The sequence below is a fragment of the Pan paniscus genome, chromosome 20 (genome assembly GCF_029289425.2).
Source record: "Pan paniscus chromosome 20, NHGRI_mPanPan1-v2.0_pri, whole genome shotgun sequence".
Classification (NCBI taxonomy): Eukaryota; Metazoa; Chordata; class Mammalia; order Primates; family Hominidae; genus Pan; species Pan paniscus.
The window spans coordinates 53,830,422-53,857,432 of record NC_073269.2 but is presented as its reverse complement, the minus strand read 5'-3'; the positions used below and the strand labels follow the sequence as shown (position 1 = coordinate 53,857,432).

General features: G+C 55.2%; 1 protein-coding gene across 2 annotated transcripts in view; it reads right to left on the bottom strand.

Annotated features, from left to right (window-relative positions):
- Positions 1-770: 770 nt before the first annotated feature.
- BICRA (BRD4 interacting chromatin remodeling complex associated protein) overlaps positions 771-27,011 on the bottom strand; it is a 100,812-nt gene continuing 74,571 nt past the window's right edge. The window contains exons 6-15 of one of the 2 annotated variants that reach the window (XM_034946664.3): positions 22,693-24,648; positions 21,818-21,994; positions 9,244-9,855; positions 8,890-9,070; positions 8,496-8,605; positions 7,458-7,519; positions 5,188-5,336; positions 4,911-5,005; positions 4,561-4,663; positions 771-2,719 (exon numbers count right to left, since the gene is read on the bottom strand). In XM_034946664.3, the coding sequence (XP_034802555.2) occupies positions 1,632-2,719; positions 4,561-4,663; positions 4,911-5,005; positions 5,188-5,336; positions 7,458-7,519; positions 8,496-8,605; positions 8,890-9,070; positions 9,244-9,855; positions 21,818-21,994; positions 22,693-24,648 (4,533 nt within the window). In that variant the 3' untranslated portion in view covers positions 771-1,631. The remainder of the gene's footprint in view (positions 2,720-4,560; positions 4,664-4,910; positions 5,006-5,187; positions 5,337-7,457; positions 7,520-8,495; positions 8,606-8,889; positions 9,071-9,243; positions 9,856-21,817; positions 21,995-22,692; positions 24,649-27,011) is intronic. The other variant, XM_055103491.2, reaches the window with a different exon arrangement.

Genomic DNA, 27,011 nt, shown 5'->3' with positions numbered 1-27,011 from the left:
GTTATAATGCTGTTGGCATGACTTCAATGTGAATGAATCAACAATATAAATGAAATAAGGTATCTTTAGGGCTGGGCGTGGTGGCTCACGTCTGTATTCCCAGCACTTTGAGAGGCCAAGGCCAGAGGATCACTCGAGCCGTGGAGTTCCAGACCAGCTTGGGCAACATAGTGAGATCCCATTGCTACAGAAAGATTAAAAAAAAAAATAGCTAAGCGTGGTGGTGCGCCTATAATCCCAGCTACTCGGGAGGCTGAGGTGGGAGGATCACTTGAGCCTGGGAGATCAAGGCTGCAGTGAGCCACGATCGTGCCACTGCACTCCAGCCTGGGTGACAGAGTGAGCCCGTCTCAAAAATACATAAAGAAGTGTTTTTAAACAGCAACACATGTAAACTAAGGTGATGTATTGACTGAACTGTGGTGATCAGAGGCCCTTAGAAACCTAACCCAGTCTCCCTGGGGGCAATGGCTCAGTATTCACTAATTCTCAGAGCGTATGCAGAGATTATAGAACCTTACCGGAAATAAGAAGAACTGGCTTGATCTGGCTTAGCTGTTTACCACCCGCCTTCCCCACTAACAAGTCAGCTTACCGGCTTAGCAGGGACTCTTGTCTGCCTTGTTCATGTTGAACCCCCTGAGCCTAGAACGGGGCCTGGTACTCAGCAGGTGCTCAACAGATGCATGCGGAAGAAGGCCTCACAATCCCAGATCCAAACACTCCCCCACCCTCACAAACCCAAAAGCAATGGGCCAAGGGGGCATGAGTACAGTTTTAAAAAAAGGATCGGTTTTTAATTTACAAGAGTTCTAAATGTACAGAATTCTCCTTTAAAAAAATCGTTATACACAATAAATACAGTACAAAAAAATTTATCTTACAGTACTAGTTTTGTCTCCGAGATTTCAAAATCTGGCGCGGGCGGCTGGAGGCAGGAAGAACAGAGGGAAGACTAGCTGGGGAGAGGTTCGGGGGAGAGGAAGACCCCAGTTTCTTGTTTTGCTCAGATTTCAAAGTCGAGGGGTGGGCGTTCAAAATCTCTCACTCACTTGTGCACACACACACACACAGGTCACGGAGCTGGACGTGCAGATGTCACATGGGTGCCTGCGGGCACAGCACGCTGGGAGGCTGGCTCCCCCACCCCCTCTCCGGTTTTGTTTGACAGCCTGTTGGGGGCGGCGGGGAGAGGCTGAGACTGTCTGGAAGGACCCTGCCAGCTCCCAGCACCCTCCACCATCTGAGAAGCCACACAGACAAGACAGGCACCCGGAGCGTTGGCATCAACCCGGTGGCCCCATCCCTGGCAAACACACGCGCGTGTCCCCCGGACAGAGGGGCAGAGTGTGCCAGGAAATGGGAAGAAACAGGAACTGACACAGCACTTTGCCCCTCCTTTGGCAGGGGAGACGTTTTACATCACAGCCCCCTCCCCTAAATCCACGCCCACCCCCCAGCAACCCAGCTGAAGCAGGCGGCAGGGAAGGAGGCCTTTGTGACTCAAATAACTTAGGCAAGAAAAACCGTCAGGGGATCCCCGGCTCGAGTCCCCAGGAGGCTGAGGGCGGACACCCGGCTGTCCCAGCGTCTTCGGGAGGAGGGGACGGGGAAGGGGAGGCGGCCCGGTGTTATCTGGTCAACGTCCTGGCGCCGAGGCCACCGTTGTGACTGGAGGGTGGGTAGGCCTCGGGCCTGTGCAGGGGCGGCGGGGATGCGGGGGTGCCGGCCGGGGCAGCGTGGGGGTACGAGGGCGCGGGCGTCCGGCCGGGGGCCTGCTGCAGGTTCAGGATGCTGTCGATGGCGCTCTGCAGGTGCTCGGTGAGCGTGTCATCCTGCGGGCTGTCGCTGGAGAAGCTGGCCTGGTCCACGTCGGGCGACTCGGACTTGCGCCGCTTGGCAGGGGGCAGCCCGGGCGCCTCCCAGTCGGGGTCCCCGGTGCCTTGGGCGGCGCTGGCTGCGGGCTCTGGCGGGGCGCCCTTCAGCATACGCTGGTACAGCTCGTCCTCCACGGCCGCCAGCTCGCGGATGAGCCCGCTGGTGGCCTCGTCCACTTTGGCGGGCAGCGGCGCCGGGCTGCCTCCCCGCGCCCTGCCCGCGGGCGTCCCCTCCGGCGCGCCAGGGCCCCCCACGTTCTCGCGGTAGGTCTTGCGCAGTGGCAGGCGCGGGCAGTGCGGGGCAGTGCCCAGGGGCTTGCGCTCGGGGGCGGCAGGCGGCGGGTGGTCCACCGTGCCGTTCATCTGGCCCGTGGGCGGCGGTGGTGGCGGCGGCCGTGGCGGGGGCTCGGCCACCTTGAGGGCAGCGGGGGGTGGCGGGGGCTGGTGCACGGGGTCCAGGGCCGTGTTGTGCACGACCTTGCTGAGCCCGGCTTCCTGCTTGATCTTGAGCTTGAGCCCGATGCGGCTCCGGGCCTCGTAGGTCTTGATGGGCGGGCGGTTGCGGGAGGGCATGGGGCCGTCCTCGTCGGCGTCCAAGGAGGAGGCGGCAGAGGAGGAGGAGGAAGAGGAGGACAGGGAGGAGGACGCCCGGGCCCAGGTGACCGAAGGGGAGCCGCCTGCCCCGCCGTGCCGGATCACAAGCTTGGTGGGCAGGTGTGGAGGGGGCTGGGTGGAGGCCCCGGGAGCTGAAGACGACGGGGGGCCGTGGCCGGGAAGCCGATGACCCTCGGAAGAGGCTGCGATGGGGAGGCCGAGCGAGCGGGAGGAAGACACGTACTCGTCTGCAGAATCGGGGCAAAGAAAACCCGCGGGGTTAGGATGAGGCCCCGCCGACCGAGCTGGGAGGAGCTGTGTGCAGTGAGCACCTACCTGCCAGGCACCAGACTGCACCCTGGAACCTCCAATCCTCAGGATAGGCTTGATGAGACCCTCTTCAGCAAGGCCCAAATTCCCCCAACTCTAAAACCACTGTGCCTGGCCCAGCGCCACGAGCCACGTGGGGCTCATTCAGACATAAGTAAATTAAGAGAATACAAAACAAGGCTCAGGCCTGTAATCCCAGCACTTTGGGAGGCCAAGGGAGGGGGATCGCTTGAGCCCAGGAGTTTGAGACCTGCCTGACCACAGTAGTGAGACCCCTGTCTCTACAAACAAACAAACAAACAAATAAATAAAATATGAAGTTCTATTGGACAGCACTGCTCTAATTATATACATAACTTTTTAAAAATGGGGCTAAGGAGGTATCTAATTTCAAAATCTGGTCTGAAATGACATGAGGTTTTTTTTGTTTGTTTGTTTGTTTTTTTGAGACAGGCTCAATCTGTTGCCCAGGCTGGAGTGCAGTAGCGCCATCTCACCTCACTGCAACCTCCGCCTCCTGGGTTCAAGCGAGTCTCCTGCCTCAGCCTCCCAAGTAGCTGGGATTATAGGTGCCAGACACCACACCTGGCTAATTATTGTATTTTTAGTAGAGACAGGGTTTCGTCACATTGCCCAGGCTGGTCTCGCACTCCTGACCACAGGTGATCGCCCACCTCAGCCTCCCAAAGTGCTGGGATTACAGGTGTGAGCCACCACACCCGGCTACATGAGGTTATTTATGGTCATGATTTATCTCAACTACTCTGGATACCCATCGATTTCACTCCAGAAATACTAGTGTGTTTGATCACACAGTGCTTCCCCAAACCCACTGGGGGTAAATCAGAAGACAGCATTGAGGTAGCTCATTGCCTTTCTAAAAGCAAAAAGATTCCAGAACATATCAGGCCCCAAGGGTGTCAGATAAGAGATTGTAAGCTGATCATCATAACCCCCACTTTACAAAATGAGAATACAGAGACACAGAGAAGGTAAGTAACTTGCCCAAGGTCACACAGTTAGTAAGTGGCAGAGCCAGGATTTAAACCAAGACTCCAGCATCGAGCCCCTAACCACGGAACTACCCTTCCTCTCCTACCCTAGAGACTTCAGACTCGCTCCTGGCCCCTCCTTCACTATGGCCACCCCTTTGCACTCATTTAAGTACCAATGACTACTTTTTCAAAATTAAGGTCCAGAGCTCGAGGTGAAAAGCCTGGGCCTGGCAGCACAAAGCAGGGACCATGCTTTTATCCAGGGAAGCCCTGGAGTTGGAATGTGGGCAAAGGCTAAGGGAATATTCTGGAAACTCTGGCAGCTGGGATCTGCCTGTACCGTTTCCTGCAGACAGGAGACTAGAGTGAGGCCAGCGAGCTGCCTAAGGTGCAACACTTAAGGAGGTGCTCACTCTCAGGGTCCCCAAGCAAAGGACTGGCACCCAAGAGTGGGCGTTACCTTATATATTTTGCAACCTAGGCGCCTGCTCTCCTGTTTTCTGTCCCACGGGGGTGGCAGAAATATTCCCCCCATCCCAGAGTGGTGGGGGTGAAAGGGACACACAGGGATGGAGGAAGATGGATGTGGGCTATCTGGTCTGAGAGGCGGGAGGTCAGGGGAGGCACAGCGGCCAGCAGGAAGGTGGAGCTGGGGCACCGCCTAGTGGTGGAGTGAGGTAGGGCCACACACCCACTCCCCGCCCTGAATCTAACTCTTCTGCCCAGGTGGGGTGGGGGCACCTCTCCCTCCCCTCCCCTCTCACCCGGCTTCTCCTTGGCCAGCTGTTTATCCAAGGCAAGGGTGGTCTTCTCCTCCTGAATGAACATCCGGTCGATCATGACCATCTCCGCTGAGGGGCTCACCCTCTGGGGTGGGGGGAAAAGAAGACGTGCGAGTGAACCAGCAAGAAGGGGGAAGGGGCGCGAGCGAGGGGGACGATGCGTGCAAGGTCCAAACTGTCCTCCTTGTGATGGGAGCTCCCGCCTCCCTCCCAACCTCCCTCCCGGGGCTAGGAGGGGCGGGAGGCTCCACCTTGCCCAGAGCGGGTGAGGGAAAGGGGCAGTGTCCCAGCGGGGAGGAGCCCAGAGGCGAGGAAGGCGACTCTGACCCTACCCGGGACTCCTCCAGGAGCAGGAGCCGATATTTATTGAGCATGGCCTGGGTGCGTTTCAGCAGCTGCGTGGAGACCGCCTCAAACTCCTCGTCCACTGCGAGGAAGGGAAGAGAGGCAAGGGCGGAGATGTTGGGGGCGGCCGCGGATGCGCAGGAAGGAGGGCGGGGCAGGGTCAGCATAGCGCACCGTGCACCTGCGGCTCCACACTGGCGACGCCCCGCCCCACGGGCTGGGGTCCCCTGGGACATATAGGGCCGTGTCCTGGGGAGGCCTCACCTTTGTGGTAGTCATTGGGGGAGGGGAGGGCGCCCTGGTAGACATGGTAGGGCAGGAGGCGATGCAGGGCGTCCTCAAAGGAGGGGAAGGCCGTCTTGTAGTCGGGGTGCAGGACGGAGCCCTGGTGTTTGTGCAAATGCTCCAGGAAACTGCGGGTGGAAAGGGGAGAGACCACACACGGCGGAGGGTGGGGGGGACGGATGAGGGCCAGGGGAAGTCCCTGAACCCTCAGCCCCAGGCCGCAGCTGAACACGACAGCGGGAAGGGGAATACTTGGGCAGTGGTGTTCCCATGTACTGAACGTGCTTGTTCCATCTCACTGAGTCCCTGGGGCCGACCAAAGCAGTGCTATCGCTATCCCCATTTTACAGAAAGGGAAGGTGAGGTCGAGGAAGTGAAGTCACTCCTCTCCAAAGCACGTAAGGTAGGAAGAGCAGAGCGGGAGTGAGGCCAGAGCCTGGAAGCTGCTATTCTGCCTCCTGCCACCTGGAGCCAGTGTGGCTCCACCGTGCCTCCTCCAAAGTGCAGCCTTCGGGAAGAAGGGAGGGAGGCTGGATCCTGTCTTCTCACTGGCCGCTTTTGTAGCCCATGTTACAGTGGGTTTTGTCTGTTGGCCGTGTGACTGTCTCCCCCACCAGGCAGGCCCAACTCCACCCTCGGCTAAAAACCAGCAGCCTCTCTGCACTGTGGGGGCAGGGACTTTGTGTCACTTACTCCTGTGTTCCCAACATGGGGCTCAGGCCTGGGCACTGAGTGGGGACTTAATTCACACTCCTAGGCCAAGCACAGAGGCTCACGCCTGCAATCCCAGCGCTTTGCGGGGCCGAGGCAGAAGGATTGTCTGAGCCCAGGAGTTCAAGACCAGCCTGGGCAACACAGCAAGACCCTGTCTCTACAAAAATTATTTAAAAATTAGCCGAGTGTGGTGGCACGTGCCTGTAGTCCCAGCTCTCAGGAGACTGAGGTGGGAGGATCACTTGAGACTAGGAGTTTCAGACCAACCTAGGCCGGGCATGGTGGCTCACACTTGTACTCCCAGCACTTTGGGAGGCTGAGATGGGTGGGTCACCTGAGGCCAGAAGTTCAAGACCAGACTGGCCAACATAATGAAACCCCGTCTCTACTAAAAATACAAAAATTAGGCAGGTGTGGTGGCATGCACCTGTAATCTCAGCTACTCGGGAGACTGAGGTAGGAGAATCACTTGAACCCAGGAGGCAGAGGTTGCAGTGAGCCGAGATTGTACCACTGCACTCCAGCCTGGGTGACAGAATGAGACTTCGTCTCCAAAAACAAAACAAAACAAAAACAAAACCAACCAGCCTGGGCAACATAGTAAGACCTTGTCTCCACAATATATATATAAAAAAATTTTTTTTTTTTGGGTGAGGGGATGCAGTCTTGCTCTGTCGCCTGGGCTGAAGTGCAATGGCATGATCTCGGCTCACTGCAACCTCTGCCCCCCGGACTTATATGTTTTTAAAAAAACACTCATGGTGGGCTGGGCGTGGTAGCTCACACCTGTAATCCCAGCACCTTGGGAGGCCGAGGCAGGTGGATCACTTGAGGCCAACATGGTGAAACTCCATCTCTACTAAAAATACAAAAATTAGCCGAGCATGGAGGCGGACGCCTGTGGTCACAGCTACTTGGGAGGCTGGGGCAGGAGAATCACATGAACGGGGGAGGCGGAGGTTGCAGTGAGCCAATATTGTGCCATTGCACTCTAGCCTAGGTGACAGAGTGAGACTCTGGCTCAAAGAACCCCCCCTAAAACAAAACAAAAAACCCTGGTGGTGGAAGGAGGGCAGGAGAGAGGGCAGGCAGGCATCCAGCATTTACCCATCCATCCGCCCAGACTCCCATCTATCCATCCCCAAACACCCCCCCCATCATCCTCCCAACAGCTATGTCCACCCACTCACTTCCCCCACCCATCACTTCACCCACCCAGTGGGGCTCAGCACCGACGCGGCCCAGCCGTGTGGGAGACGTGGAGGGCACAGCAACAACCAGGATGGACCAAACTGCCGCCCTCCTGAGCCCCAGCCTGGCGGAGCCACAGCCCACCCTCCCTCCACCACTCTCTGGTCACCCCATTTTCCAGAGGGGGAAACTGAGGGTCTATGAGGGAACTACATCGCTACCAAGAGGTGGAGCTGGGCTTGGCACTTGGGCCTGCCCAACTCTGCTTCTGGAGGGTGGCCCCATGCTCCCCCAGGTCTCTGGAAGGTACAGGGCAGGCATGCAACGATGGGGTGTGGACTCACCAGGCTTCCTTGCTGGGCTGAAGCGTGGGGGGCTTCTTCAGGCCACTCAGTTTGCTCTCATACTGGGAGAAGAAAGGCGAGTGAGAGGCCTTTGCCTCCAGAAGCCTTCCCTCCCCCGACCCGCTTCCCCTCCAGCCTAGGATAAAGACGGGACAGGGGACCAGTGTCTCACCCAGGTGGGGGCCTGGCCCCAGCTGCAGGATCCCCCGCCCATCACAATGAACCCCAGGGGAAGACCTGGGCTGGGCTGGGGAGTGGACGGAGAGGGTGACAGGCAGGCTGGAGCCCTGGGCGTCCTCTGCCTGGGTTCCCTCCGTCCCCTCGCCCAGGGCTGCCTCTGTGTGACCTCCCTCCTCTGCCGGATGCCTGCTTCCCACATCACCGCCCAGCACCCAGTGCCCCTGCCTCGCACAGTCTCTCTCCCAATGTGGCTCCTGTCGTTTCGCCCCCCCGCCTCCCTTCCTGGCTTCCCCTCTTGTCCTCAGCGTCTGGCCTTCGTTCCGGCATCTCCATCTCTGTGCTTCTCCCGGCCTCTTGGGTCCTGGTCCTCCCACCTGCTCCTCTCCTTGTCTTCTGTCTCCCCCACGTCTTACATCTACAGGTGGCCTCGGCCTCAGCTGTCCCCACCCTCTCACCCTTTCATTCTCGGTCCCTGATCTGCTCCGTCTCCGGTCTGTCTCATCTAAACCCGCCTTTCCTGTCCTGAGCTCACATCTTGTCATCTCAGCCCTGTCCTTCCCGTCCTGTGTCCATATCACCTACTCTTTCCCCAGTCATAGTCCCTTACACTGTTGCCAGTAGTCTCGGTGCCGTCTCCGTCCCACCGTCTCCGTGTTTCTCCCTCATCTCTGGCTGCCTGTCTGGGTGTCATTCTGCCCTTCCTGTCCCTGCACGGCTGTTCATGGTGTCTCAGCTGCCTGACGGTCCCAGCTTCATCCTGTCCGCGTCTTTCTGTGTCTCCCTGCCCCTGCCAGCCCCAGTTCCCAGTTCCCGAAGACTCCTGGTCCTGTCCTGACCCCTGCTCTGAGGGCCCCTTACCTGCAGCCCGGAGGGCTTCCCTGGCCCGGAGGAAGCGGCCTTGGCCACATTCAGGGTCGGGAGGTTGCTGGCAAAAGCCTTGTTCTCGGCTGGAAGCAGAGGAGGGAGGCCTGGGGGTGGGCGGGGTGGGGGAGACAGGGCCTGCGGTCACTGCATGAAGGCCCCCTCCTCAAACGGGAGCCCCACCCTGTACCCCACCGCTCTCCTCCTGGCCCTCCGGCCCTTCAAATCTGGGGCCAGCCCTGCCACCTCTGGCCTTCCTGGGTCCCTTGAGTTCTGGCTGATGCCCTGTGCTGAGTCCCACAGCCCTGCCCCAGCCCATTCTCCCTGCTCAGCCCCGCCCACCCATCTTCAGGCCCCGTCTCCCTGGGCACATAGGCGACCTCTCTCCTACCTGTGGTGGCCATAGGTGCCGGGGCGGGGGCGTGGCTGGGGGCAGTGGGGGTCCCAGATGGGGCCTGCCCACTGACCAGCACAGAAGCAGCGGGGCTGGTGAGGGGCCCCAGGCTGGTGGAGGTCTGCGGGGCGGCAGGGGCCCCCCCAGCCTTGTTCTGGAGGATGATTCCGGACGGCACCTGAGGAGGGGACAGGTGGATGAGGGGTGGGGAACATAGGCTAGGTGTAGGGGTGTCCAGACGCAGCAGGGCTGGGGAGGATCACAGAGCCATAAGGCGGAGGGGCTCCCATCAGACTGAGGGGGTGGGATGGGATGGGGCTGATGGGGCGGGCAGTCCCTGCCTCCCATTACCTGGTGAAATCTCTCGAGAAGAGCCTTCGGCTGGGGCAGCGCTGGGAAGGGGGTGGTCACCATCTGGAAGGTCCGAGGAGGCGGTAGGGGGGGTGCTGCCGGCTCAGGGACCAGGTGGAGGGTTGGAGGGGGAGTGGGGGACTTGTGGGGCCCCTGGCTGGGTGGGAACTGGAGCTGGAAGTCGGATGGTGTAGGGGCTGGCAACCTGGAGGACGTCTCAGAGGAGGAGGCCACAGCGGAGGAGGTGGAGGATGGAGGGAGGTGGGGGGCTGGGGGCAGCGGTCCCTCAGGCGGCTGGGATGGGGGGCGGAGAGGCGGCTGCGGCGGGCCTGGGGCAGTAGGGGCCGGGTTGCTGGCAGGCGGGGGAACGCCTAGCTGGTTTTGGATGACAAAGATGCCAGGCAGAGTTGGGGGGGCCTGGGGTGGGGGGCAAGGGTGCAAGGCTGGCTCTGAGGGAGGGCGGGACACACTCTGTGGCCGGGAGGGTGGGCGGGAAGGGGGCCGGGTGGGGTGTGGGGAGGGCAGGTGGGGGCTGTCCCCCAGAGGGGCCTGGTGAGGTAGTGACGGGGACGAAGAGGGGCCTGGGCCCTTCAGCGGAGCCGCTGCCGGGATCTGGGCAGGGGAGGGAGGGAGAGGGGAGGGGCGGGGGTCAGAACCAACCATAGCTCCTGTTGCCCCAAGACACTGGGGTCCCCAGCCATCCCCGCCAGAAGCCCCCTTCCTAGCCCACACCCATCCTGAGAGAGGAGCCCACCACGGCTGCTCTTCCCTCCCTCGCCTCTCATTCCCCACGGCACCCCCTCCACCTGCCCTCGACCTCTGTCCCCCACCCCAGCTCCTCCACATTTCTCTGGCCTCCGATCTCAACCCCCCTTCTGCCCCATTCCCCCCACCCCTCGCAGTTCCCCAGACAAAGGCGAGCCCTGCAGGGTTGGGGTGGCAGCAGCGGAGGAAGCAGAGGCAGTGGTGGCGGTGGCAGCAGGGGCACCACACCCGCTGCCCAGCAGGAGGCAGGAGGGCCGGGCGGCGAGCACAGCAGCGGGGAAGGAGGGCAGGCAGGGCAGCGTCCCAGCCGCCAGCCCCCACCAGCCCATCCAGCCAAGTCAAGGCAAAGAGACACCAGCATGATGCTGTGTACCATGGCTCGGGGTTGATGGCCACGGCATGGGGGCTGCCGAGAATACGGATAGCCACACAGGGACAGGCCTGGGTTCACAGCCACGTGTGGACCTCTGGATGCGGGCATGGGAAGGCCTGGACCCCCTTCTAAGTGTCCTGGGCACCTGCCTCTGTGTGCCTGTGTGTCCATGGCTGCAGGCCTACCTGGGTGCCACGTGAGCTTGCAGGTACAAGCGTGCGTGCGTGTGCACGATGTACCAGACTCTGATGAAGCCTGTGTCTGCAAGCACACACGATCTGGTGCTAGTTCTGTCACACGCACACAGCCACCTCGCCTAAAGCATGTCTCAGACGGAGCGCCTTGCCCTTCTGGACCCTCCTCCCAAAGAATCATAACCAGAGCAGCCACTGTGTAACCAGTGGGCACCAGCTGTGCACCCAACACTGGGCTGGCACCGTGACACTTGCTGTCACAGAATCTGCATCCTAGTAACAGCTCACGCTGATCTAACACGAATGGCCGGCCTCCCGCATCCATTTGTGTGATCTCTCCCTAGCCCTGAGGGCAGTGGTAACACTGGACCCATTTCACAGATAAGAAACTGAGGCCAAGGCTCCAAAACTGGTCCAGACTCTCCAGGCTGGTGAAGGCGGAACTGAGGCCTTTACACTGCTCAGTGACTTCTGAGCCGTTTCTCAAAGCTGACTGAGTTCAGGCTCAGAGGGCTCAGGAGATCTGCCCGAGGACAGCCAGCACCACCACACTCCAGAGCCGGGCCTCTCGGCATGACATCAGATTCACCACCAGCTTTGGCCTCTAAGTCCCAGGGCCCTTCCAGCATCCCTTCCAAGCTGGGCCCTGAGTAACTTCTGACAGTTAAAGAACCAAACCAAACCAATCAATCAATCAGTCTTCAAAAGGTTTGCCACCTCTAAGAAGAGATGAGAGGCGCAGTCCTTGGCGCTGTGTACAGCTGGTGGGACTGCCTCCTGGAAGGCAGCTTGGTCTGGGGACTTTGAAAGGGTCACGACTTTGACCTGGAAATTCCCCTCCAGGAATCTGTGATGAAGAATATTCGGCCGGGCACAGTGGCTCACGCCTGTAATCCCAGCACTTTGGGAGGCTGAGGCGGGCAGATAACCAGAGGTCAGGAGTTCGAGACCAGCCTGATCAATATGATGAAACCCTGTCTCTACTAAAAATACAAAAATAATTAGCCGGGCATGGTGGCATGCACCTGTAATCCCAGTTACTCAGGAGACTGAGGCTGGAGAATTGCTTGAACCCAGGAGGCGGAGGTTGTAGTGAACTGAGATCACGCCACTGCACTCCAGCCTGGGCACAAGAGTGAAACTCCGTCTCAAAAAAAAAAAAAAAGAATATTCAAGTACTTGCTATGGGGTTGCCCACTTTGGGAGTATTTACAATAGAGGAAAAGGAGAAATGACTCAAATGGCCAATGGCAGGTGCGTCGCTGAGTCGGAGAAAAGAGAACTGGCCCACTCAATAGGTTCCAAGGGCTCAGGGAGGTGGCCCACACGCAGCGGCACTCCAATGCTACATGAAATAGGAGAATAATACAACATTACAGGATCCCTGGGCACCTGGTAAAGTTGGATTATGGACAGTGGATATGACAACAGTATCATGTCAATGCTGTCTGCTTTATTTCTTTGCGGTATGATGGTTAAGTAAGAGAATGTCCTTGTTCTCCAAGGCTGAAATATTATACTAAAATATTAAGGGGTAGGCTGGCCGCGGTGGCTCACGCTTGCAATCCCAGCACTTTGGGAGGCCAAGGCAGGTGGATCACTTGAGCCCAGGAGTTTGAGACCAGCCTAGTCAACATGGTGAAACCCCATCTGTACTAAAAACACAAAAATTAGCAGGGTGTGGTGTGTGCCTGTAATCCCAGCTACTCAGGAGGCTGAGGCAAGAGAATCGCTTGAACCTGGGAGGCAGAGGCTACAGTGAGCCAAGATTGTACCACTGCACTCCAGACTAGGCGAGAGAGTGAGACTCAGACTCAAAAATAAATAAATACATAAATAAATAAAATAAAATATTAAGGGGCAAACGGGTATAATGGTTGCAACTTACTCTCAACTGATTCAGAAAAAAGTGTACACAGAATGAGAATGCTAAGGTCAAGGCAGATGTAGCAAAAGGCTGACAATGGGTAGACGTGGGAGGCAGCCACCAACAATCCTCACCTCCTTGTGTTCAGTCCCCTCCCATATGCTGGTCTTTGTGGCCAATAGAATTTGGCAGAAGTGATTATATGACACTTCCAAGATTAGTTATAAAAAGCCTGCGGCTCCCATCCTGAGCATTCTGTCTGTTTCTATTGGGTCACTCACTTTGTGGGAAGCCAACCGCTGTGTGTCATGTGCTGCTCTTTGGAGAGGCCCACTGAGGAAGCAATTGAGGCCTCCTGCTAATAGCCACACAAGTGAGCGTGGGAGCAGGTTCTCCAGATCGGTGGGACCTTCAGATGACCACAACTTCATGGGAGATCCAGAGCTAGAACCTCCTAGCTAAGCTGCTTTCAGATTCCTGATGCTTAGAAACAGTGGGAGACACGTGAATACTTGTTGTTTGAAGCTGCTAAGTTTTGAGGATATTTTCCTGCATAGCAATAGATAACTAATACATCTAGTTGAGGAGTAAAGAACTCCTATGAGCTCTCTGTACTAATTCTGAAACTTTTTATGTGTTTGAAGTCATTTAAACATAAAAAGCTTAAAGATACCAAAAAATTTAAAAAATTTAATTTCATTCTCATCAAAAGTGCGCACACACACAATCCACAAATTAAGTCACATGCCAAATGACTTACTGGGGAAAACAGTTGCAACTCCAAATACAAAGTTCATCTCTCTCATATATAGATAGACTCTAGAAATCACTAAGAATTACAACTGGTGAAAAAGGGGCAAAGGATATGATCAGACAGTGCACAGAAAAGGAAAGACAAAAGGCTTAAGTATTTTCAGAGCTACTCAACCTCACTTGTAATAAGAGAAATGCACAGCAAAACGCACCCCGGGGCACTATTTTTCACCCTAGGGTACCATTTACCACCCATCGCATTAGGAATAAAGCCTATGTCTAGTAAAGATGCTTGTATATACTGCCCTTAGGGGTCTCAACTGGCACAATTTGCTACAACTCAAGAGGAACGCAATTCAGCAGTAGCTATCCAAGTTATAAATGCACATTTGCTTTAGTCCAGCAAACAGGCTTCCAGGAAGTAAACAGACCTGCACACATGGGAAATAACAAGTGAACAAGTAGGCCAGGCGCGGTGGCTCACACCTGTAATCCCAGCACTTTGGGAGGCTGAGGTGGGTGAATCACCTGAGGTCAGGAGTTTGAGACCAGCCTGGCCAACATGGTGAAACCCCATCTCTATTAAAAATACAAAAATTAGCTGGGCATGGTGGTGTGCACCTGTAATCCCAGCTACTAGGGAGGCTGAGGCAGGAGAATTGCTTGAACCTGGGAGGCGGAGGTTGCAGTGAGCCAGTATCATGCCATTGCACTCCAGCCTGGGCAAAAAGAGCGAAACTCTGTCTCAAAAACAAAAACAAAAACAAAACAGGTGAACAAGTTGTTTCCTGCAGCTTCGTGTAGAACGCCAAAATCTGGATATGGTCTAAAGTGCATCAATATGGCATTTCCTGGGGAAATGAACTGTGGCTCTTCTGTACAAAGGAATACTTCAAGACTCTAACAGAAAACAAGCAAACTCTCTGTTGCTGCCACAGTAAGTACATAATGAGCTCCCTTTTGGGTACAAATGGGAGAGAAACGTAAACCATATTTGCACTAGGTTGTATATACACGAAGAACTGGAAAGGGATACAAAAATTAGGCCAGGTGGCCAGGCGTGGTGGCTCACGCCTATAATCCCAGTACTTTGGGAGGCCAGGCAGGCGGATCACCTGAGGTCCAGGAGTTCAAGACCAGCCTGGCCAACATGGCGAAACCCTGTCTCTACTAAAAATACAGAAATTAGCCGGGCGGGATGGTGTGCACCTGTAATCCCAGCTACTCCGGAGGCTGAGGCAGGGAGAACTGCTTGAACCCAGAAGGTGTAGCTTGCAGTGAGCCAAGATCTTGCCACTGCACTCCAGCCTGGGCGACAGAGAGAGACTCAGTCTCAGAAAAAATAAATAAAATAAATTAGGCCAGGCTCAGTGGCTCATGCCTGTAATCCCAGCACTCTCGGAGGCCAAGGCAGGAGGACTGCTTGAGCCCAGGAGTTCAAGACCAGCCTGGGCAACAGAGCAAGACCCTGTCTCTGGAAAAAAAGAAAAAAAAGAAAAAAAAACTTTTTGATGATCATACCATGTGAATAAAATGACTTATTTAAAAAATGTTTTAAATAAAATTGGGGTCGGGGGGTTAAACAGAAACTTCATACCAAAATATTACTTCTTCTACAATATTTATCTTAGAAAAAACAAAGCTAGGCCTGGCATAGTGGCTCACACCTGTAATCCCAGCACTTTGGGAGGCCGAGGCGGGTGGATCACTTGAGGTCAGGAGTCCAAGACCAGCCTGGCCAACATGGTGAAACCTCATCTCTCTAAAAATACAAAAATTAGCCGGGCATGGTGGCATGTGCCTGTAAATCCAAGTTACTTGGGAGGCTGAGGCAGGAGAATTGCTCCAATCCCAGAGACAGAGGTTGCCATGAACCGAGATCGCGCCACTGCACTCCAGCCTGGGCGAGAGAGAGAGAGAGACTCTGTCTCAAAAACAAAAAATAAAACAAAACAAAGAAAAAAAAAATTTTTTTTTTTTGAGACGGAGTCTCGCTCTGTCACCCAGGCTGGAATGCAGTGGCTCAATCTCGGCTCGCTCGCTGCAACCTCCACCTCCCGGGTTCAAGCAATTCTCCTGCCTCAGCCTCCCTAGTAGCTGGGATTACAGGTGCACGCCACCATGCCCAGCTAATTTTTGTATTTTTAGTAGAGACGGGGTTTCACCATGTTGGCCAGGATGGTCTCGATATCTTGACCTTGTGATCCACCCAACTCGGCTTCCCAAAATGTTGGGATTACAGGCGTGAGCCACTGTGCCTGGCCAGAAAAAAATTTTTTTTACCAACTGCTTGCACACAGTGGTATTACATGTGACTTATTTTTCTTCTTTGTTCTTTTCTGTATTTTCTACATTCTCTAAATGAGCACAAAATTATTATTATTATTTGGTCTTCAACTGCTAGCCTCAAGTGATCCCCCATCTTAGCTTCCCAAAGCAAAAAAACTAACATATGAGTGGATTGTTCACCAAGAGATTCCCTCCTTCTCTTCCTTCCATTTCTTTCTTCTTCAGAAATGAGATCTCGCTATGTTGCTCAGGCTGACCTCAAACTCCTGGGCTCAAGTGATCCTCCTGCCTCAGCCTCCCTCCTGAGTAGCTGGGACTACAGGCATGAGCCACCACGCCCAGCTTCCAAGAGATTTCAAGAGCCCCATGTGGAGGCGGCAAGATGCTCAACTTCACACACAATTAGAGAGAAGCACAGGGGGTGTGTCACTTTCCAGCCTGGCAAAGAACAGGCCAGCTGCTAATCTCGTGTGTCGGTAAAGCTGCAGGACCAAGTGAAGCCATCACTGTCATGAACCTTTTCAAAAAGGTTTAGCACTTTCCACAAAATGGCTGGAAAGCTTATCATCTGCGTCTGGCAATTCTATTTCTAGAAATTTACCCTACAAGTACTTTCATACCTGTGTGCAAAGCATGGGTGCAAGAATTTTTTTTTTTTTGAGGCAGAGTCTCACTCTGCTGCCTAGGCTAGAGTGTAGTGGCACGATCTCAGCTCACTGCAACCCTCTCTAGGCTCACTACAATCTCCGCCTCCCAGGTTCAAGGGATTCCCCTGCCTCAGCCTCCCAAGTAGCATAGCTGGGATTACAGGTGCCCGCCATCACGCCTGGCTCATTTTTGTATTTTTAGTAGAGATGGGGTTTCCCCATGTTGGCCAGGCTGGTCTCACACTCCTGACCTCAGGTGATTGCCCGCCTTGGCCTCCCAAAGTGCTGAGACTACAGGTGTGAGCCACCACGCTCAGCCAAGAATATCTTATAGGAGTTTTGTTTGTTAACAATGACAAATAAACCACCTGAAGTATTCCTGAAGAGGGGACTGAATAAAGAAATCATGGTATGTCCACATCACAAAACACAATAAAGACATCAAAAGAAAGAGGCAAACTATAGCCCACAAGCCAAGAATAGTTTTTACATTTTTAAACAGTTGAAGAAAAAAAATCGTAAGAATACTATTTCGTGACTTGCAAAAATTACATGAAATTCCAATTTCAGTGTCCTTAAATAAAGTTTTATTGGAACACTCCCGTGTTCATTCATTTACATACGGTCTGTGGCTGCTTTTGTGCTATAATAACAGAGACCATATGGCCCGCAAAAGCCTGAAACGTTTACTATTGCCTCTTTATAGAAAGTTGCCCAGAAAAATAAACAAATAAATGAATAAAAATCAAATAAGCAAAAAGAAAGTTTGCCTGGCTTCTTTCCCTTCATAGCTCTTTCAACATGCCCAACTCTGTTCTAAAACATTTTAATGTTAATATACATCTATTAATTTACAGATATTAGTTTATTTAACCCTCACAGCTCTACAAAGTAGCCGCTGTTCCTATCATTCTGATTCTGCAGGCAAGGACACCGTGGTACATCAGCGAGGCAAGCAGCCTGCTGAAGGTCACAGGGCCTGTAAGTGGCCAAGTCCTATTTCCTAACTCCCACATCACAGCAATCTTCCCAGATGGTAGCTTGCAAAAAAACCCCCAAAAATAAAAACACACCCCTACACATAGTAACCACTGGTAATGGCTCAAGTCATCTTAGGGAGCTGGAACCAGCACTTAAAAAGAACAGTAGAGGCTGGGTGCGGTGGCTCACGCCTGTAATCTCAGCACTTTGGGAGGCCAAGGTGGGCAGATCACCTGAGGTCAGGAGTTCGAGACCACCCTCGGCAACATGGTGAAACCTTGTCTCAACTAAAAATACAAAAATCAGCTTGGCATGGTGGGGCACTCCTGTAATCCCAGCTACTTGGGAAGCTGAGGCAGGAGAATTGCTTGAACCTGGGAGGTGGAGGTTGCAGTGAGCTGAGATAGTGCCACTACACTCCAGCCTGGGCAGCAGAGGGAGACTCCATGCCTCCCTGCTAACCCCAGAAAAAACAATGGAAACAAAATAGAAAATATTGATGTGTATCACACATTGTAATATAGGTAATATTTCATGAAACTTTTGTTTCAGTGATATGTGTATATATACAAATACATATATGTATGCATGTCCTGGGTGGTGACATAAAATGAAATTCTTGTGCCGGGCATGGTGGCTCATGCCTGTAATCCCAGGACTTTGGGAGGCCAAGGCAGACAGATCACCTGAGGTAAGGAGTTCAAGACCAGCCTGGCCAACATGGAGAAAACCTGTCTCTACTAAAAATACAAATATTAGCTGGATGCGGTGGCGTGCGCCTGTAGTCCCAGCTACTCGGGAGGCTGAGGCAGGAGAATCGCTTGAACCTGGGAGGTGAAGGTTGCAGTTAGCCAAGATCGTGCCACTGCACTCCAGCCTGGGTGACAGAGAAAAAAAAAAAAATGAATTCTTATCCCGGGTGGTGGGTCAAGGAAAAAAAAGGTCTGAAAGCCAGTGCTCCAAGATGCGTTGCTAAATAAGCAAAGCCAGATGCAGAACACAGTCTTTGCATTTCTGTTTGTGTTAACACAAAGGGAAAATGTACGCATGCGCGCGCGCGCACACACACGCGCGTGCACACACACACGCACACGCGCACACACACACACACATAGAGGCTGCCAAATCCATCTGGGTACAGAGAGCACAGAGTTCCTTCCGAGTGCAAGGAGTTCGGACAGTAAGGGAACCACTATTCTTACAAACAGTAAGAATCACCCAGATTGGGAACTGCTATTTCGTGCATTCCTGCATATCCACAGGATAGCGGTTCCCAATCTGGATGATTCTGTCCCCACCAAGGGACACTTGGCCAATCACCCAGTCACACACCCACCCATGCCATCCATCCGTCCGTCTATTCAGCCATCCATCTGTCCATCCATTTGCTCACCCAACAAACATTCATGACCACCTTCTGTCATGCTGGGCACTGCTGCAGATACAGCTACTGCGGAGGGCCCTACCTTGTGCCGCCGAGCCTCTGTGTGTGACTAAGAATCAGCTCGTGTGCACACCTGCCTGTGCGCACTAAGCTTCCTTCTCAAAGGTCATCCGCGTGGCCAGGCACAGTGGCTCACCGCCATAATCCCAGCCCTGTGAGAAGCCAAGGTGGGAGGATTACTAAGCCTAGAAGTTCGAGACCAGCCTGGGCTGCATAGTGAGACCCCATATCTCCCCCACAAAACAAAATACAAAAAAAAAAAAAAAATTAGCTGTGCGTGGTGGCACATGCCTGTAGTCCCAGCTACTTCGGAGGCTGAGGTGGGAGGATCACTTAAGCATGGGAGGCGGAGGTTGTAGGAGTCAATATTGCACCAGTGTACTCCAGCCTGGGCGACAGAACCAGACCCTGTTTCCAAAAAAATAAGTTCAGCTACAGCATCATTACTGCAACTGCTAACAGTAAGTGTCTGTTCACTGAGCGCTGGCTCTGTGCAGTGCCATCATGTCAGGTCACTGGCCTTATTCCCATTTTAGATGCAAAATCCATGCCTCAGAGAGCTCCACTAAGCAGAGCTGGATTCACACCCAGGTCTGGCTTTCTCAAGACTTCAGGTGTTTCCAGCAATAAGCCCCCAGGGTTTTTAATCCAGGCCCTACCATTTGCCAGCTGTGCAACCTTGGGCAAGCTAATTATTCTCCCTGTGCCTCTGTTTCCTCACCTGCAAAATGAGATGCTACCACCTACCTGGTGGAGGTTGTGCGGTTTAAATGAGAGTGCGCTAGGCCGGGCGCGGTGTCTCACACCTGTCATCCCAGCACTCTGGGAGGCTGAGGCGGGTGGATCACCTGAGGTCAGGAGTTTGAGAGCAGCCTGGCCAACATGGCGAAACCCCATCTCTCTACTAAAAATACAGAAATTAGTCAGGCATGGTGGCGGGCGCCTGTAAATCCCAGCAATTTGGGAGGCCGAGGCAGGTGGTTCACCTGAGGTCAGGCATTTGAGACCAGCTTGGCCAACATGGTGATACCCTATCTCTACTAAAAATATGAAAATTAGCCAAACGTGGTGGCAGGCACCTGTAATCCCAGCTACCCAGAAGCTGAGGCAGGAGAATCACTTGAACCCAGGAGGTGGAGATTGCAGTGAGCCGAGATCTTGCCACTGCACTGCAGCCTAGGCGACAGAGTGGGACTCTGTCCCCCTCAAGATAATAATAATAAAAGCAAACATTTATCAAGTGCTTACTTTGTGCTAAGCATATAGTAACTCGTTTACTCCACCTAAGTGCTCCCTCAGCCTGCCTAGGCACCTGCTGATGGAATGAAAAACTGGTTGCTGAAGGTTAAATGGTAAGTGGGAGAGCGTGCAAGTGAAACCATGGCTGTTCAAGGTCAAAGCCCGTGCTGACTTCTGCCATCCTGCCCTTGTCACTGTCACGCTCTCCTCTTCCTACCTATCCACTGGTCTTTTTTGAATGAGTACCACATTCACTGCTCTAGAATAAGAAGGTAGGCCAGGTGCGGTGGCTCACGCCTATAATCCCAGCACTTTGGGAGGCTGAGGCGGGTGGATCACGAGGTCAGGAGATCGAGACCATCCTGGCTGACATGGTGAAACCCCGTCTCTACTAAAAATACAAAAAATTAGCCCAGCATGGTGGCGGGCGCCTGTAGTCCCAGCTACTCGGGAGGCTGAGGCAGGAGAATGGCGTGAACCCGGGAGGCGGAGCTTGCAGTGAGCCGAGATCGCGCCACCGCACTCCAGCCTGGGCGACAGAGTGAGACTCCATCTCAAAAAAAAAAAAAAAAAAAAAAAAGAACGTAGCCCTCCCTAACCTGTTATGTTATGACTCATAAGCATAATGGTTATTACTTTAAGACAAAAGGCTAATTTTCCTAATATGTAAAGAGTTTCTACAAATCTACAGCAAAATGACAGCAACCCAGATTTTACAATGGCAAAGGCTATGAGCAATTTCATAGAACAGAAAGTACAAATGGCTCTTACTCTTATGAAAATCTGCCTGACCTCATTCACAATAAAAGAAATGCAAATGAAAACAAAACAAGATACTATTTTTCACCTATCTAGATTGGCCAAGTTCAACATACTGGTGAGGTTGCGGGGGGCGGGGGGAAAAAGGCACAACCACATATTGCTGATAAAGGTTAAACTAATTTACACTCCACAGGCGGCAATTTGGCAATGTCTGTCAGAGATAAAAATGCATATGCCTTTAGAGCCAGCAAATTCCTTTTGAAGAACTTACCCTAGAAAACGACATACATACAAAGGCATTCTTTGCAGCCTTGTTCATAATAGCTAGAGATCAGAAGTGACCTAAAAACCTAACAACAATTTAGACTGGCTAAATAAATATCCGCACACCCACACAGTGGAATACTACGCAGTCATACAAGAGAATGAAGAATGGGGCCAGGCACAGTGGCCTACACGTGTAATCTCAGCACTTTGGGAGGCTGAGGCGGGCGGATCACTTGAGGTCTGGAGTTCAAGACCAGCCTGGGCAACATGGTGAAACCCCGTCTCTATTAAAAATACAAAAATTAGCCCAGCATGGTGGCAGGCACCTGTAACCCCAGCTACTCGGGAGGTGGAGGCAGGAGAATCACTTAAACATGGGAGGCGGAGGTTGCAGTGAGCCAAGATCGCGCCACTGCACTCCAGCCTGGGTGATAGAGTGAGACTCCATTTCAAAAAAAAAAAAAAAAGAGAGAGAGAATGAAGAATGGTCTCCAAGATCAATTTTTAAATAATAAAAGATGCAATACTGCAGGCAGAAGATGCTACCCTTTTTGTAAAAATTGAAGGAAAAGAATCCATATTTGATTCTGTTTCCCTATCCAGATAACAAATGCAAGAAACCACCTTGGGAGGACAACAGGAGGCCACGGTTCAGGAGACGGGGGCTTTCCACTATGCATCTTTTTGTACCGTTTGAAATGTGAATTATCTGAATGTATTACTTATTCAGATTTGAAAATTATAATTTTAGGAAAGAACAGATTTCCTTCCGTGTGGGTCTTGCATTCCTGCAGCGCGTGGGCTCCCCCAGGGCCGGCCCTGGTCTCAGGCATCCATGATCACTAGGAGACACTTGGGGGGTGAAGGAGAGCTCTGTGTTCCAAGTCAGCAGAACAGAGACGCAGGCAGGGCGGAGAGCGAGGAGCGGGAGAGCGGGCAGGAGGGGCGAGGCTGGGTCTGTGCTGCGGACACAGGCTGCTGGGGTCCCTCTACCTGGGGGGCCGGAGCCGGGGAAGCCTGGCTGTCGGGGGCCTGAGGGCCGAGGCCAGCTCCTTTGGCGACGGGGGTGGCTGGGGCTGGGTCTTGGGCGGGAGGCGGGGCGCTGACTATGACCGAGGCAGGCACGGAGAGGTGGGGGCCCTCTGCGGAGAGGGGCTGCTGGCTCCTCTCCTGCAACGGGCAGCCCGCACAGGATCAGAAAGCCGCCCCCACAGGCCCTCGACCTCCCCACCCGAGACCCCTGCCCCTATTGACGCTCCCAGGGTTCCAGAGAATGGGGTAGTGGGCAGCCTGGCAGGCAGGGTGCCAGGCACAGAGGCCGAAACCCAGGCAGCCTGCTCCATTCTGAGCTCCCATTGGCCCCTCTGCCAGCTCCACGTTGCCCTGCCTCTCTCCTGCCCCACCTGCCTGTCCCTCTGTCCCTGTCTCGTCCACTTTCTCTCTGAGATTCCTCTCCTTGTCTGTCAGCAGGCCAGCCAGTGCCTGCCCTTCTCTGTCCGTCAGGTAGTCCCTCTCCCTGCCGGTCCCTCTCCTCTCCATCTGTCAGCAGCCCAGCCAGTGCCTACCCTTCTGTCTGTTCGCTGGTCCCTCTCTTTGTCTGTCTGTCCGCCAGTCCCTCTCACTGCCTAACAGTTGTCCTGCCCCTCGTCTGTCAGTCAGCCAACCTGCCAATCCATCTTCCTGCCAGTTCAGCCAGGGCCCTCACCCTTCGGGCCTCCTCTTAGGGGCCACCTGTGCCATGACTGAGACCTTCCCCGCCAGCTGCCACAGTGGCATCCACTTTTGGATCTTGGCGCCTCGCCCCAGGGCCCCTCTTCCTCCCAAACCCGCCTCCTCCGGTACCTGCTCCCTTGCCCCGCCCTGCTTACCTGGGGCAGGAACATCTGCAGGGAGTCCTGAGTGAGGATGGCCGTGGGGGTGGCAGAGGGCGGCTGCCCCAGGACGATCTTCTCCGGGCTAGACGCCAGGCCAGGGCTGGGCTGGGGGGTGGTGGCCTGAGGCGGGGCGGCGGCCTGTGGGGTGGGGGCCTGCGGGGGCTGCTGCGCCTGCGGCTGCTGGAGGCCCAGGGGCAGGGGTGTGCTGACCGCGGGGGGCGCCTGGGGGGCAGGCTGCACCGTGAGGACAGGCGCGGCCTCCCCAGTGGCAGCGGCAGGGGTGGCCGGCTGCACCAGGCCGTCGGGGGTGTTGAGCATGGCCACGGCGCTGGGGGGCAGGGTGACCCCCTGGAGGACAGTGGTGGCGGCCGGCCCGGCGGGCGCTGGCTGGCTCTGCGTGGGCAGGCTGCCCGCCGCCAGCGACACGGGCATCTGGAAGAGCGCAGGCTGGCCCACCTGGATGGGAGCGGCGGAGAGGATGTGCGCGCTGTGGGCCCCGGAGTGGGGGGCCAACACGGGGCCCAGGCTCAGTGGGCCCGCCAGGTTCTGGTTGGTGAGGATGGGGTTCGCGATGAGCTGTCCACCTGTGTGGGGGGCAGCGGCCGCCAGGATCTGCCCGCCCACGTTGGCCGGCAGGGCTGAGAGCTGCTGCGGGAGCTGGACCGCCGGGGCGCCAGGCAGTAGGAACTGGTTCTGGCCCGGCAGCATGTGCTGGGCGGGGATGACGATGCTGCTGCCTTGGTTCAGGAGGTGGACGCTCATGGGTTTGCTCAGGGCCCCGGGGGGCTGCGGCGGGGCCGCTCCGGTGGTGGTGGCCGGTGGCTGCTTGAAGACGTTCGCTTGCAGCGCAGGCGCGGGGAAGCCCGACAGCACCACGTTCTGGCCCGCCTTCCCCGCCGCCATGAACGTCAGGTTCTGCGGGGCCTTGGGCTGCTGCGGGAGCGCCCCCGGCTCGCCCTGGATGGTGAGCGTGGCGCCCGCGGGCGCGAACGGCTTGGGCGTCAGCTGGTAGAGCTTGGGCGGCAGCACCCCCGCGGGCTTGGGCTGGATGGGCGTGGGTGTGCGATGCAGGATCACGTTGGGCGCCGGGACCAGTGGCGACGAGCCGAGGCCTGGGGCCACCGCCAGCGGCTGTCCCGAGGGCGCCCCGGTGGGAGCCGAGGCGGCCCCCGCGCCTCCGAACACAGAGTTCCCATTGAGCGTGGTGGCCACAGCGGCCGAGAGGTTCTTCTGGATGACCAGGCCAGCCCCCTGTGGCGAGACACCGGCCGACGCCAGCGTCACGGGCTCCGAGGGGCCAGCCGCCGAGGCCAGGTAGCCGCTGACGGGCACCTGCTTGGCCAGGAGCTGGGAGGTGGGCGTGTTGAGCGCCATGACGGGCTGGCCCACCACCTGGATGGGCGCCAGGCCCAGCGTGGCCGCCGTGGCACCCCCAGGGCTGCCATTGGGCAGGCCTTGGAGGCCCGGGATGGGCTGCAGTGTCACATTGCCCAGGCCCACAGGCTGCAGGAAGGGCTGGACACTCAGGGCCTTGTTGACCACGTCCTGGGGCGGCACCAGGGCCTGGTGGGTCAGCACGGTGGGCGGGCCCTGCAGCCCCAGCAGGTCGGTGCTGCCTGGGAAGAGGGCTTGGGGCCCCGCAGCCACGGCCGCCGCCCCTCCAGCGCCCGTCGGGCCTGCCCCGCCATCCGCAGGCTGCAGGGTGGGCAGCTGGAAGGGACCCAGGTCCAGCTCAGCCTCGGCCTCCAGCGTCTGTTCCGTGATGTTGGCCTCTTGGAGACTCTGCTGGAGGATGTCACAGGGCTGGTCAGCGCCCCCACTGCCCCCGCCGCCGCCCCCTGTCGCAGGAGAGCCCAGGATGTCATCTTCCAGGAAGTCTAGGTCCACACTGGGGGCCGGCTGGTTGGGCTCTGGGTTCAGGTGGTTGCCGGAAGCTTCTTGCACATGGAGCTGCAGGCCAGGAAAGGTGGGAAGGAAAGAGCTGAGGTTAGCAAGGGGCTACGCTCAGGCCACAGCTGCCGCAAAGAATGCTGAGGTGACAGGGCAGCCACGTTCAAGAAAGAACATTCCCTCCTGGCATGGTGGTTCAAGCTTGTAATCTCAGCACTTTGGGAGGCTGAGGTAGGAGGATGGATGGCTTGAGCCGAAGAGTTTGAGACCAGCCTGGGCAACGCAGTGAGAAAAAAATTTTAAAAAAGAAAAATTAGCCAGGGGTGGCAGCATGTGCCTGTGGTCTTAGCTACTTGGGAGGCTGAGGTGAGAGGATCACTGGAGCCCAGGAGTTTGAGGCTGCAGAGTGGAGCTACGAGCACTTCACTACACTCCAGCCTCGGTGACAGGGCAAGACTTTGAGAAGAAAAAAAAAAGAAGAAGAAAAAAGAAAAGAAAAAAGAACATTCCACCTGCAAGTGGCTGGACCCGGGATCAAATCCCAGCTCTGCCAAGGCTTAGCTGTGTAACCTAGGGCGTGCTTGATCTGACCTGTTTCTTCATCTGTACCCATCAGTAAAATGTAATTTAAAAAACTACTGTCCAAGGCCACAGTGACTCACGCCTGTAATCTTAGCACTTTGGGAGCCTGAGGTGAGAGGATCTCTTAAGCCCAGGAGTTCCAGGCTACGGTGAGCTATGATTGTGTCACTGTACTCCAGCCTAAGTGACAAGAGTAAGACCCAGCGGGGCACCCTCGGGAAAGCCGCTGGTGGTGGCCCCGGGCCTCAGCTTGTCACCACTGGTCCCGGCGCCCAACGTGATCCTGCATCGCACGCCCATGCCCATCCAGCCCAAGCCCGCGGGGGTGCTGTCCCCCAATCTCTACCAGCTGACGCCCAAAAAACAAAAATAAAGTCTAGGCATGGTGGCTCACACCTGTAATCCCAGCACTTTGGGAGGCAGAGGCAGGCGGATCACTTGAGCCTAGGAGTTTGAGACCTGCCTGACCAACATGGTGAAACACCATCTCTACTAAAAATACGAAAATTAGCCAGGCGTGGTGGCACGTGCCTGCAGTCCCAGCTACTCGGGAGGCTGAGGCAGGAGAATGGCTTGAACCTGGGAGGTGGAGGCTGTAATGAGCTGAGATCCTACCACTGCACTCCAGCCTGGGTGACAGAGTGAGACTCCATCTCAAAACAAAACAAAACAAAAATAAATAAAAACAAGCAACTATTGTTTAAATAGTGATATAGGCCCACAACACTTATCTGTAATTACAAAACCCAAAAAGCTCTAAGAACTGAGACTGTTTTCATAGCTCTGTTGGCAGCAAAACCTGACCAGAACCAACATGGCACTTTAGGTGGGATCCATTTATCCACATGATGTGACATCCCAAGTTTGGCCGCCGAAAGGCAAGCGTGTGACATGACACACACCACACATATGGCACCACTTTTCCAGAATTGGAGAAATTCAAAATTCTGAAACACACCTGGCCCTAAAGGTTTCTGACAAGCAGTCGTAGTTCTGGTGGAGTAAAGCTCACATCAGCAGTGGCTCCCATTTGTGAACTTCTGTGCCAACCGCACTGTGAGTTCAATGCTTTTTGTTTCTTTGGGTTTTTTTTGAGACAGAGTTTCCACTCTTGTTGCCCAGGCTGGAGTGCAATGGTGTGATCCTGGCTCACCACAATCTCCGCCCACGGGTTCAAGCAATTCTCCTGCCTTAGCCTCCCAAGCAGCCGGGATTACAGGCGTGTGCCACCACGCCCGGCTAATTTTGTATTTTTGGTAGAGACAGGGTTTCTCCATGTTGGTCAGGCTGGTCTCGAACTCCCGACCTCAGGTGATCCGCCCACCTCGGCCTCCCAAAGTGCTGGGATTACAGGCGTGAGCCACCGTGCCCAGCCTCAATGCTTTTTAAGTGCTTTTCATGCTATCCTGGACTGCAACCCAGGACACGCATGGAAAAATATCTGCAGGCATATGTGTGGAAAGCCCCACAAACAATACCTATGATACAGATTTCCATCTCCACCAATACTGACCAGATAACCCATCAAAATCTGCAGCTTCCAGGATTCTCAGTAAATCCACATGGAGGGTTCACGGTAGCACCCGGCCCCTGGCAGGTGCTCGAGAAGCATCTATCATCATCACTCATTATTATTGTGATTCTCCATGCTGTTGTTGGTGACAGTCCCATGAGGCGGGTGCTGCTCCCTTCCTCATTTCACAGACGAGGGGACTGCCTGGGTCAACCACTGGTGAGTGGCGGGGAGTGGCAGGCAGACAGGGCTCTGGCTCAGCCTCCAACCGACTGAGGACCAGGCAGGCCACTGTAACCCCCTGAGCTCTTAACTGCCAGATGGTCAC